Raw genomic sequence first — 12,753 nt, 5'->3', positions numbered from 1 at the left:
AGTTTTAATTTAACTACACGGAATAGATGTCTTATCTGGGACAGCCCCGAGGGGAAGACAAGTGGCCCAAAGAGGACACACAACACTGCATCCCAAAAGAACCAAGAAACTGACTTGAAAAACTTATTCTGCTGCAGGGTTGCTCCTGTTGGAGAGGGAGGGGCGTGGGAAGGCGGAGGTGGAGGACCAATTCGAGTGGAGCCCGGGGGATGTCTGTAGGAGTCTGCTGATCTACACCCCACTCAGTCCTGATGAGACCTCAGACAGGCAGTGAGAAACCGAGGGCCGGAGGGGACCAGGACCCAACACAGGGGGCGGGAGCAGGGGACGGCAGTGCCAGCGCCCGGGCCACGCTGCATCCTCCGCCAGCACAGCGAGGTCACGCGCCATGGGACACAGGCTGGCCCCGCACACGCGACTCGACTCGGTACAGAGGGCGGGGCGGGAGTCACGCCTCTCAGCCCACGCAGACGCAGCACCGGAAACCCGATGGGAAGCCCAGGCCGATCCCTCCTCCTGACAAGGGCCGCGCGGAGCAGGGCCAGCCGAGGCGCTCCTGCCTGCTGCTCTGCTCAGCACCGGGGCGGCGGAGTAGCTGGGGTACAGGCAGGACTAAGAGGACGCCAGTGACCCCGGTTTTTAGGCACGGGTAAACCCAGCGACCCCATCAGCACACTGTGACACCTGGCGAATTCAAGGAAGTTGCAGGATACGAAATCAACACACAAAATAATTGTACAATTGGCGCAGTAGGGCACACTCGTAACCCAGCTCTCTGGGAGGCTGAGGCGGGAGCACGGCAAGTTCAAGGCCCCCGTGGGCAACTGAATGACTTAGTGAGGCCCTGTCCCAAAATATTAAAAGAAAGACTTGCTGAGAAAGCAAGCATGAACATGATCCTATCCATAATAGATACGAAAAGAAAATCAAACCAATACCTAGGAATAAACTTAACCAGGGAGCAGAGACCTGCACAGTGAAAATCACATCCAAACACTGACGGAAGATCTGAAGATGCCAAGAGGAGGGAACACGATCCACGCGTGTGCACGGGAGAACGAAGGGGCTGAAGGGTCCGCGCTCCCTAACGCAGTCCACGCTTCCGTGTGACCCCCTCAGCACACCAGCGGCGCCCTTCTTCCCAGGACGGTCCTGAGCTCACCGGACGGCCTGAAGACTCAGGATTCGGAGCGATCCTGACCGGGAAGGGTGAAGCGGAGGCCAAACCCCGCCCGACTTTAAGACAGTCAGAGTGCCGAGACAGTGCGCCACAAAGCACACACAGACCAAGGGCAGAACGTCGCTCCCAGAGGCAAAAGACACAGCCGGGCCACAGGGCCGGGCCACGCGCAGACCAGGCGGCGGGGAGCGCGGGAAGGCTGGACCCTCCGGGGCTGAACTCTTCCCGCCTCTCGCTCTGGGTGAAAGTGAGCTCGGAAAGGACGGAGGACCTCAGATCCGAGACCCTGGAGCGGCAGCCGGCGAGGGCGGAGCCCCTGGAGATGTGGGCACCGAGGGCCACCTTGGGGACAAGACCCCAAAACACAGCCACTGGGATCTCAGCGCACGGAGAAGCTCTGGCAGTGCCAAGGGAACGGCCAGAGAGAGGACGCAGCTCCCGCCCGGCCCACAGGGGAGCCGCGCCGCCCCCACGCGGGGTTTCGGAACCAGCGAGCCCTCCAAAACGGGCCAGCGTGTGCACGGGCGGCAGGGCCGGGCCGCGGGGCAGGGCCGGCGCGCTCACCCGTGTGCCGCTTGTAGTGCTTGAGCATGTTGACCTTCTGCGCGAACTTGCGGTGGCACTCCTCGCACTCGTACTCCTTGATGCCCTTGTGCAGCTTCATGTGGTGGCGCAGCGCGTGCTTGGTCTTCATGCCTGGGGGCGGAAGCGGCTGCTGGGCGGCCGGGCCTGGCACCCGGATCCCTGGACCCCACGTCATGCCGGACGGAGGCCACCAGAGCGCTGTGCAGAGCGGGGCAGGGACGCTGGGGACCTCCCGCACCCTCACACGGTGGCCCACGCCAACGACCAGGGGACAGTGCAGGTCGACTCTGGTTCCTGCCCCCGGGGGTGACAGATGCTAGTCCCGGTGAGGACCCTATACTGTTTGTGGTTTCATTTGTGGCTTCTGATCAGCTCTGAATTTAATGCTGGTCATCTTTTTGTTTGTTTGTTTTTTGAAACAGGCTCGTACTACATAGGCCAGGCTGGCCTCAAACCTGCCTTGAGATCCTCCTGCCTCTGCCTCTGCCTCCTGAGCGCTGGGATGACAGGCGTGCGCCACCATGCCCGGCTAATGCTGCCAATCTCAAGGAGCTGAAATAAGCCAGAGCCTGGGGCTGGGGATTTAGCTCAGCAGCAAAAGCGCCTACCTGGCAAGCGCAAGGTCATGAGTTTGGTTCCCAGTACCGGAGAAAAACCAAAAAAAAAAAAAAAATAAGCCAGAGCCTCAGGGACTGAGGTGAAGAGGAAATGTCTCTGGCACAGGGCCTGAGCTGGGAAGGGAAGGGGTGAGCGGCCCAGGACAGGAGCTGGGGAGCAGGCAGGACTCACACGCCCAGTCCTGCTCCAACTGTGGACTGTGGCTGGAGAGGCTGCCACCACCTTGCCCGGAAAGGAGCCAGCGGGAGGCATAGAGCCTGCGGCTGAGCAGCCTGGAAGACACGGCGCAACCCCGGAATTCCGAAACCTGGAGCCCAGGACCGGAGGTAAAGCTGCCTCGCAGAGCCAGCAGGGGGAGCCCGGTGCCCGCGGGAGCCTGGGAGACACAGCTAGCTGTGACAGCTGCTTCAGCTTCAACAGTTTTCAAGCTGTGGGCTGTGCTGCACACCTGTAATCTCTGCTTACTGGGAGGCTGAAGCAGGAGGATCCTGAGTTTGAGGCCAGGCGAGGCAACTTAGTGACTTACTTAAAAAGACCCTGTCTCAAAATAAAAAATAAAAAAGGGCTGGGGATATAGCTCAGTGCAGGGCCTTGAGTTCAATCCCCAGGATCACAAAAAAAAAAAAGACCAAAAAAAGAAAAAACAATCTTCTGATTCAAGAATCACACACCACCTCACTGGGGGACAGAAAGGACACAGGGCGTGGCCTCTGGGCTCCCCGCCAGCGCTTGAAACTGTTCCGGAGCTTGCCTCCCACGACCTCCCCTCTCCAGCCCATGAGCGCCCCCGATGGTGCCCGAGGGACGTCACCCTCAGGGGCTGTCTTCCTGGCTCTTTCAGAAAGACGTGGTGTGGCCAGTGCAGACGCTATGCCCACATTTTTACAGGTACTCGCCACCCCGGGTTTTCCTTTGTTCATTCAACAAACACCTGAGCTCTGGCCGTGTGCGGGGACTGAGCCCCGCAGGCTTTCCTTCAAGGTGGGGACAGCAGCTCCTGGCGAGGGGGCCAGACTCAGGCCCAGGCAGGGACAGTGAGCGGGCGAGGCTGTTGGGGAGCCTGGCTCATCAGAGCCCATGTTGGGGGTCCCCTCCCTCGAGAACCCAACCCAACAGGGGTGTGGTGAGACCCAGGTAGCTTGGGAAACAGAACTCCTAGCAGAGGGAACACGGGCAGGGGTCCTGAGGCCATGGCACCAGTGTGCGTGCAACTCCCCATTCGGCATCCCAAGCTGCCTAACACAGAGAGGCTGCCAAGTCACACTGCGCCAGCCACCACACCGCAAGGGTGGGCTGGGCACACCTCACCCAGACTGCGTGTGAATTTGGGAGTTTTTCAGTTTTGGAGTATTTGCCCGGACTTGCCTGGCTAAGCATCCCTAAGGTGAAAGTCTGAAATGCAAATTGCTTCAAAATCAGACAATTCTGGAATTGAGCCCTCAGTCCAGGGCTCAGAGTTTCCGACTTCGGAGAATTTCAGATTGTGGGTTTGTGAATTAGGGGTGCTCAGCAGGCAGTCTGCTCCACCCAGGGTGGGGGCCTTGTCGCTGCCCCTCCAGCTAGCTGTAGGCTCTGTCCCTCCCCCACGTGAGTGGCCTGAGTTTGTTAAGGCGATGTCACTTTCTAGGGATGTAATCCAGAGCAGCTTCACTAAGCCGCATCCCAGACCTTTATTAAAACTCCGAGACCGGGTCTCACTAAGTTTCCCAGGCTGGGCTCAAACTTGTGATCCTCCTTGCTCAGTCTCCCAGACTGCTAGGATTACAGGCGTGCACCTCCACTCCAACCTTTTCCTTTCCATTTTTCAAAAAAACTCTGTGAACAATTGTGAAATAAACCCAACAGCCCCTGGGCACGAAAGGTAAGGTTCTCCACACCAGGTCTGGGTGTAGTCTACACCCCGCATACAAGCTACTTGGGAAAAGCGGGTTGTTTTTTTTGTCTTTTTGAGACAGGGTCTTGCTATGCATAGTTCAGGCTTGCCCAGGCTTGTCTCCAACTCACAACGATCCTCCTGCCTCAGCTTCGTGAGTGCTGGGACCATAGTGCACCACCATGCCCGGCAAAAGTGGTATTTTTTAAATGCTTCAAATCCCCACACCCAGAAGAGGCATGTCCTTCCTAGACCTCTGAACACCCGGTTTTCCCTCTTGCGTGCCGAACAGATGTCTCGTGGATTATTCCTGAGTGCTTGGCTCACATTTTAAGAAATTTACCTTTTGGGAGTTGGAGGGGCCTTGGTCAGTGACCCAGCCCTGCTGCCCCTGCCCGAAGCCATACCAACCTCCAGAGAGGACGAGGGAATCACTGCCACAGCACTTCCTTTCTACCTCCAGGTGCTCTTGTTTCTTTTCTTTCTTTCTTTCCTTTTTTTTGCAGGGGCGGCTGGCCTTGAACTCGCTAAGTAGCCCAGGCTGGCCTCAAACTCAGGGTGATCCTCCTGCTTCAGCCTCCAGAGTGCTGGGATGATAGGTGTGTGCCACCATGCCTAGCTCACAAGCTATCATTTCGCACGGGCTAACAGGGCCCATCTGCTAGCTGGGTTACACTGCCCTTGAGTTTTCTTTATACTGTTCTATGTTTGTAAAAGCTAAATGAAAGAAAAAATAAAACCACTTATGGAGTATAAAACTTTAAAGACCCTAACAGCAAGGCAGAGAAACGTCTGTCACCTTGCTGAAGGGCATGGTTCTGCCTCAGCCCTGACAAAGGAATGGGGCTGTCAGGAGGGTGGGGACCCACTGCCTGGGGGCTTCAGGAGGTTTTTAGGACAAGAATCTGAGCCAGGCTCAGTGGCACATGACTGCAATCCCAGCACTTGGGAGGCTGAGGCAGAAGGATCTAAATTCTACCCCAGCCTGGGCAACATAGTGACTTAGACTTTGTGTCTTAAAACAAAGTGAAAAAGGGCTGGGGCTGGGGCTGGGTGCCAAGGCCCAGGGTTCCATCCCCAGTACTGCACAGGACGGAGGGAAGGGAAGGCGCGGAGGGGAACGCATTACCATGGTAACTCCTCCTGGGAGCGTCCCATTGACCACAGGGCGTTTTACCTCTGAGTTACCGCCCCGTTAAGCAACTGCAGGGCGTGTTGTCTCCCTACTTTGCAAACGATCTGCCTGTGCCCTTAAAGCCAGGGCCGCTGCCTTGGAACAGAGCGGGGTGCTGCCGCAGCCCCGCCCGGCCGCCGACCACCTACCTTTGCCGCACTCCGCGCACAGATACTCCCGGATGTTGTCGTGCACGCGCATGTGCTCCTTGAGCATGTCCTTGCGCGCGAAGGACTTGCCGCACTGCTCGCACGCGTGGCTCTTCACACCTGCAGGCCGGGCGGAGACAGGCGCTGGTGCCCCACGGCCAGCTGGCAAGGAGGCGGCCACCAGCACCCAGCCGGGCATCGCGGCCTGCAGGAAAGGGTCCCCGAGGGCCTGGAGGGCGGGGCTGGGAGGCCGGGGGCGGGGCAGAGACAGACGGCGGGGCGTGACCCCGGACAGAGGCGGAGCTGGGCCACGCACCGGTGTGGATGAGTTTGTGGCGCTCCAGGTTCCCGATGCTGTTGAAGATGCGGCCGCAGATCTCGCACGGGTGGATGTACCTGAGAGCAGACATCTGCTCGGGGCGGCCCGGGCTGCAGCGCGCGACACCACTGCCACTGCGCGGGCCCTGACCCAAGCACCCAGGGGACGGGGGCCCAGGGCTCCAAGGTCCACAGAAGGCGCAAGAATGCTGGCTTCTGTCACAAACAGAGCCGGGGCCTCCAAGATTCAGCCCTAACCCGAGCGCTCAAAACAGGGCCACAAATGGACACGGACCGGAAGAGGCGGAGTAGGTAGGAGGAGGCCGCCAGACCGGGTCCTGAGCCGCCCAGCTGCGGCCTCCCTGGGACCCTGCCCTGGCAGGGACCCGCCGCCCCGCAGGCCCCGCAGCCGGCTCACTTCTGCACGTTGGGGTCCGGCAGGTTCTCGCGGTGGATGACCATGTGCGCGTGGTAGGTGGCCTTGAGGGCGAAGCGGCGGTGGCAGATGCTGCAGCCGTAGCCCTTCTCCTTGTGCACCTCCATGATGTGCTTCAGGTACTCCTTGCCGCGGCCGAAGGTGAGCTGTGGGCACAAGTGCTCTCACAACCGCCGGCCGGCACCCAGCGCCCGCGGGGAGGGGGAGGGGGCTGCACCCCAGCAAGCCCCTTCCCGCACGGCCCGGGGCAGCGGCGGGCGGGAGGGGAGCCCGGCCCATGGCCAACACGGCCACCCATGCTGGGCACAGCACTGCCCGTGAGCCCACACCGGGCCACGCGTGAGCTCTGACAGGCGGGGCCCAGGGACACCAGTGGCTCCCTGGGAGCAGCGGCCCTCCCTCCTTTTGCACGAAGGCGCCAGGTGGGCGCTCTGGCTGGCAGCCAGCATCCTTCCCTGCCCCGGGGCCTCGTACCTGACACCTCTTGCAGCTGTACTTGTGGGGCTCCGAGTCCGCACTCTCGTCGGAGTTGTCCTCGTTCTCCTCGGACGAGATCCCGATCTTGCCGATGAACTCCTCCCGCTGGTGGTCGTCCATGAGCGCGATGTCCTACGGACACACAGCCCGGCTCCAGCACAGCGCCAGGCTCCAAGCGGCCCTGTGCCCCCAGCCCTGCCCAGCGCCGGGGCCCACGTGCCCGCCGCCCGCACCTTGAAGTGCACGTGGATGTGGTCCCTGAGCACGTCCACGCGGAAGAACTTGCGCCCGCAGATCTCGCAGGTGTACTTCTTGTCCCCGTGGGTGAGCAGGTGCTTGTTCATGTTGCTCCGGCAGGAGAACACCTGGGCCGGAGACGCCCGTGAGGGCCGCCCAGAGCCCGCGCAGAGACGCGAGGCGCCTGCTCAGGTCTCTTGATTGAACACACTGTCTCCCGTAGCCAGCAGGGACTCTAGCTCGTGGAAATCTTTTCTTTTTTGGTTTTTTTGCAGTACTCGGGATTGAACCCAGGGCCCTGCACCGAGCTACATCCCCAGCCCTTTTATTCTGATTTAAGTCTCACTAAGTTGGTTGCCCACGCTGGGCTCAAACTTGGGATCCTCCTGCCTTGGCCTCTCGGAGCTCTGGGATCACAGCGTGCGCCCCACGCCCAGCTTCACTGAAATACTTCACTAACACGGGGCTGACCGAGGAGCCCGGCATCGGAGAGACACCTGCGATTTCTGAAAGCCAACATCAGAAAAGTCTGCCCTGGGCTGTGTGCTGTGTTCCGGCACCCCACCCCGCACCCTGCTGCCCTGGCATTTCCTGTCTCGGGGAGTGAGGGAGACCCGGCTCTGGCTGCTGTGCAGCTTTAGAAAGCAGTCAGAAGCTTCATGTAAAGGGGGGGGAGTCCACAGGTGCTGGCGGGAGGGGCAGGGGATGGGACGCTCACAGCTGCAGCCTTGTGGGGATGCCAGGCACCCGCCTGCGTGCCGGGGTGACTGCTCATGCGGGATGCACACTCTCCACCTCGGAGAGGGGACCAGCACCCGCAGGAGCCCAGGGCCCAGGATGCCAAGGACAAACCGCTTTTCCCAGCTCGGTCCTGTTCCCCCACCTTCACCCGCACGGAGCCTGCGCGACAGGGAGCTATGACCGTGCGCCTCAATTTGATGCTATCAGAGCCCAGCGGCTCACCCCAAACCCTATGCTGCTCTGGGCTTCAGCTCTGAGCGTGAAGGCAGGAAAATGACACCTTCCACCCAGTCCCAGCGCGCAGGCGCCGCTGGCGGGCCTTACCTTGCCGCACACGGGACACCCCGAGGGCTCCTTCTTATAGCGGACCAGGCTCTCGCTGCTGGCCTCCAAGTCCTCTCTCTTCACCCGCCGCACACCTGGAAGCCCGGCCCGGGGCAGACAGTGAGTGCTCGGCCAGTGCGCACAAGGCCCAAGGCGGGGCTGCCCACAGAGGCGACAAGGAGCCCGGGACCCGCGGCAGCCCTCGGCACACGGGCACCAGAGCACCTCCACACCCGCATAGAGAGGAGGTGGCTGCACAGGCCAGCAGGCGCTCACACACACTCACACACACACACACACACACACAGAGCACCCAGGGTCTCAGCTTGGAAGAGTGACACGGAGCTTCAATTGGACGGGGAGCTGGATTAATCCCAGAGCTCACTGCAAGTGTGCCAGGCCTTTAACGGCTACTTGCAGACACTTTATGAAAAACAACAACAAAAAACCAAAAAAAAAACCTCATTTCCATCCACGTGTTACAAACTAAACTAGTCCAAGGAGGATCAGGTGAGATGAGCACAAAATCTTTGGGTTTGAGGGATACTGCTGAGGAGCAGCAGAGAAACAGACTTCGATCTTTAGAAAGCTCCCTCTGGCGGGGTGCAGTGGTCCACGCCCAAGCTGCAGTGGTCAGGAGGGGCAGGAGGACTGCTTGAGGCCTGGGGCGCAGGCCGGCCTGGGCGCACAGCGAGAGTCCCTCTCAATGGTGATAACAATGATAAAAAGTTCACGTGAAGCACGCAAGCCTTGAGGGAAGAGAGCAGTGCTCACGGCTTCCTTCCAGGGTGTGTCCATGCGACTGGATGAGCCCGCTGAGCCCAGAAGCTGGGCACAGACACAGGCAGACCCTGGGCTCCTGGGCACACAGGCCGGGCAGCCACACCGGCTGGAGGCAAGGGTGGATCAGGCTTCCAGGGACAGGGGCACCACGAAGCAGCCTCGTGCCCTGAGGTGACGCCCACAGCAGGGCTGTGTCCAAAGCACATGCTGACCTGGGCAGGGACCTGGGTGCCCAGACCCAGCACTGATTCTGTGCCAAGGTGTGCCACGGCTTCAGCGCAGGGTCTCATCCAAGCTGGGCACAGACCCCAGGGAGGGGCAGTCAGATCCCAGTGGTACAGCAGCTTGCCTGGGGCTCCCCAGCAGCCGAGCAGGGGCCAGAGACTCCCCAAAAGAATCCCAAGGGAAAACGCTGTGGGTCTTTATGAGTCCCGTGGAAAGGCATAGTGAGAAAGTAAGGTGTGGAAAGTCATGTGGGCTGTGATCCCACTGCTGTTTTGTTTTCTTTTTATTTTTTTTTTTTGTCTTTTTGAGACAGGGTCTCGCTGTGCAGTTCAGGTTGGCCTTGCGCTCATTTGTAGCCCAGTCTGGTCTCGAACTCACAATGATCTTCCTGCCTCAGCCTCCCGAGTGCTGGGATTACAGGAGTGAGCCACCACGCCTGGCTAAAGAAGTCCTTACTATTTTTTTTTTGTGTGTATGTGGGAATTGAACTCATGACCTCAGGCTTGCCTAGTGGCGCTTATGACACTGAGCTATATTCCCAGCCCCCCCACTGCTGTTTTTAATGCCTGTGTACACGCATGTGTAAGGATGTATGCATGAGTGTGGGTCTCTGTGTGTGTGGGCACATGTACATGGTATGTTTTTGGGTATACACACACATGTGGATACTTGTATACCTGCATGTTCATGTACACGCATGTACCCATGAGTCATACAGTTAAACTATGTATGACTTTTTATCTTTCCTTTTCTTTTTTTGTTTTTTCTTTTTTGTTTGCTTGATTTTCTTGTTTAGTTTTGTTTTTGAGACAGGTCTCACTATGGAGCCCTGGCTGGCCTCAAACGTATGGTGATCCTCCTGCCTCAGTCTCCTGAGTGTGGGACACCTTGCCTGACTTCCACTTTCCTCTTTAGTAAGTTCAGGCTCATTCTTTGTGAACAAAAGGTCTCAAGTGTGAATAAAAGATATTTTGGTCCTGTGGCCACTTCAAAGGATAGCGGTTCCTGGAAGAAAGGTCAAGACCCTAAGGAGGCTGGAGACACCAGTCCCAGCATCCCTTGGGACCCTGCACCAACCCTCCGCCACACCTCTTCTTGGCAGGGCAGCTCTGCACCCCGGCCGTTTCCTCGTGTGACCCCCCCCCCACTGGGAGCCCCGCTTGGGGACACAGAGCTCCCCAGGCCTGCTGCACACAGCTGGTCACGAGCCCTGGCGACAGCGTTCCCCGCTGGCAACAGGAGCAGAGAGGGTCTGGCTGGTAGCCCACACCAGCAGTGTCCGCGGGACGCTGTCCCTGTGTGGGCCGAAAGCCGACCACACCTGTAATTTTATACGGGGTCTCCCTGCTTTGTGCTGTACAGGAAGGATTTTTTTCATGTTTTTCTTTGTTTTTGAGACACGGCCTTGCTATGTAGTACAGCCTGGGCTTAAACTCACAGTGATGCTCCTGCCTCAGCCTCTCAAGGGCTGGGACTGCAGGTGTGCACCACTGCACCTGGCATTTTTGCACAGTATTCAAAGCCTCTTAGAAGAAATTCCTGACATGGCAGCGTAACATTTGCTCCTACAAGAGCTGGTGTCCGGATCTCATCCCACTGTTACTGCTGCTCGTACCCCGTCTCCCACAGTCCTTGCTCTGCCAGGCCCCGGGGTCCCCAGCTACTGGACGGGGCTGGAGCAGGGGCCGCAGGCCGCGGGACTCACCCTCCAGGTGGCGCCGCTGGTGGTCCAGCATGACGTCCTTGCGGTAGAACATCTTGCTGCAGACCCCGCAGGCGAACTTCTTGTCCCCGTGCTTCTTCTTGTGCTTGGAGAGGTTGCTGTTGGTGGAGAAGAATCTGAAACACATCTCACATTGGAACGTCTTGTCATCTGTCCGGGAGCAAGCAGACACACGGCGCCCAGTCAGTCGCCAGCCAGGCCTGCCGGCCCCGCCCCCGCCGGCTGCTCCCGGGCTCCGCAGGTGACCTGCCGGGTGTCCCGGCCTGAACAGGAATGCGGCGGCGGGCCCAGGCCTCACCCCACCGCCCACAATGGGTCCCCTCCACGCGGGCCAGGGCTTGACCCTGTCCTGCCCCACGGCCCCAAGCCTCCACGCCTCCCGCACCACACACCAGGCACATCAGCTCGGCTGACGAGACGCACCCGCGACCCCCGTCGTGGGATCCCAGGGAGGGCCACGGTGAGTTCAAGGCAGCCCGAGCGACACGGTGAGGCGCTGTCCCCAAGGCCAACAGGCAAAGCAACCCAGAACCCGGGTGTTCCTAGTCTGTTACTGACACACACTCAGTACACAGCCATGACGTGCAACACACTCAAAACAAAGCACAGTGCTTCGCACACACTATGCACACTGAACACACACTCGCAAAACACAGTGCTCCACTCTCCACAGATGCCACACAGATGTACACACCACACTCACACTCACAAAATACACTTAGCATGCCCACGTGCACCTCACACACTTCCTGTCAACAGGGACCCACTGCACACACCCACACTTGCACCCACGTCCCGGCCTCACACGCAGCCCTCCGCAAAGGCAGCGCTCGTGCTGGGTGTGGCAGCACCCAGGCCTGAGGCTCCCCACCGAGCCACCCGGCGCCATGCCATGTCACCATGCCAAGGGATCCCAGGGGGCGCAGATCTGGGGACACACCCTCACCCCGGGCTCCACGGAGCCCCAAGGGTAGGTGGCGGCTTCGGCCCCCAGTCTGGGACTCGGGCACAGGAAGAGCCGTGTGGTCACCATGAGGCACTCCGGAGCCAAGAGCAAGGGAGGAGGTGGCAGGCAGAGACCTTGGCGGAGACTGACGCAAGAGGGTCCGCACCCAGGACGGGCAGGGACAGGCCCCGGGGGGACCTCAGCCTGGAGCCAGCTGGACCCCCGGCTGGGCGGAGGAGGGGTGCGGGGGGCTGCGCTGCGTCTGGGTCACTCCTCACCGCCCTTTCCTTTTATTGTTTCCGGTTTCTATTTCACGTGTCCACCCTGGCTACGTATGATGACCGCATTCCCATGGGGTGCTGTGCATGTGATCACGCGGCTTCTTTTGTCACCTCCCTCCCCCCTCCTCCTCCCTCCACCTCTCGGTCCCCTTCCCGGGGGCACAAGATCTTTCTCCCTGTTTCCCACCACTGTCTTTTACACTTTGGGTTTCTCATCTAAGAGGCCACACCATATTTAAGCTTGTGTTTCTATTTCACTTAGCATTGCGGGCTCGCGGGGCATCCGTTCCCTACAAATCACGGGAGTGCATCCTTCTTTATGGCAGGGTAGTGCTCCATGGTGCGCGATCACTTTCCTTCGCTAGCCTGGCATACTGTTCACAGGACACGCCCCCCTTTGGCCACCTATCTGGCCTGGCGTCTGATGGCTCCGTCCTGTCTCCCAGCCCTGCTGGACTCGTGACCAAGCAGGGCACAGGTGCCGGGTGTGGAGCAAAGTCACTGTTACTTCAGCGGTGCGCCACATTCCACCCGTGCACTGAGGCGGCCTCACGGGTCAGGCACCGCAGACAAGGCGGCAGTGTGATTTTGGTAAAGCAGCTTTCCCTGCCATGTCCTCTGCACGAATTCTCAGGAGTGGGCCCAGCAGGCGATGTCAAGAGCCACGCCTTCATGGTGCGGTG

At 59.6% G+C, this 12,753-nt stretch overlaps 1 protein-coding gene across 2 annotated transcripts in view; it reads right to left on the bottom strand.

Moving 5' to 3' along the window:
• Prdm15 (PR domain containing 15) overlaps positions 1 to 12,753 on the bottom strand; it is a 34,161-nt gene that overhangs the window by 7,845 nt on the left and 13,563 nt on the right. For both annotated transcript variants that reach the window (XM_005375846.2, XM_013505249.1), the window contains exons 11-18: positions 10,826 to 10,993; positions 8,113 to 8,207; positions 7,044 to 7,175; positions 6,808 to 6,942; positions 6,316 to 6,479; positions 5,896 to 5,975; positions 5,580 to 5,699; positions 1,745 to 1,876 (exon numbers count right to left, since the gene is read on the bottom strand). In XM_005375846.2, coding sequence (XP_005375903.1) covers positions 1,745 to 1,876; positions 5,580 to 5,699; positions 5,896 to 5,975; positions 6,316 to 6,479; positions 6,808 to 6,942; positions 7,044 to 7,175; positions 8,113 to 8,207; positions 10,826 to 10,993 — 1,026 coding nt within the window. The remainder of the gene's footprint in view (positions 1 to 1,744; positions 1,877 to 5,579; positions 5,700 to 5,895; positions 5,976 to 6,315; positions 6,480 to 6,807; positions 6,943 to 7,043; positions 7,176 to 8,112; positions 8,208 to 10,825; positions 10,994 to 12,753) is intronic.

The sequence above is a fragment of the Chinchilla lanigera genome, unplaced genomic scaffold (genome assembly GCF_000276665.1).
Source record: "Chinchilla lanigera isolate Chin_1 unplaced genomic scaffold, ChiLan1.0 scaffold00006, whole genome shotgun sequence".
NCBI lineage: Eukaryota > Metazoa > Chordata > Mammalia > Rodentia > Chinchillidae > Chinchilla > Chinchilla lanigera.
This window is presented reverse-complemented; position numbering and strand designations above follow the sequence as displayed.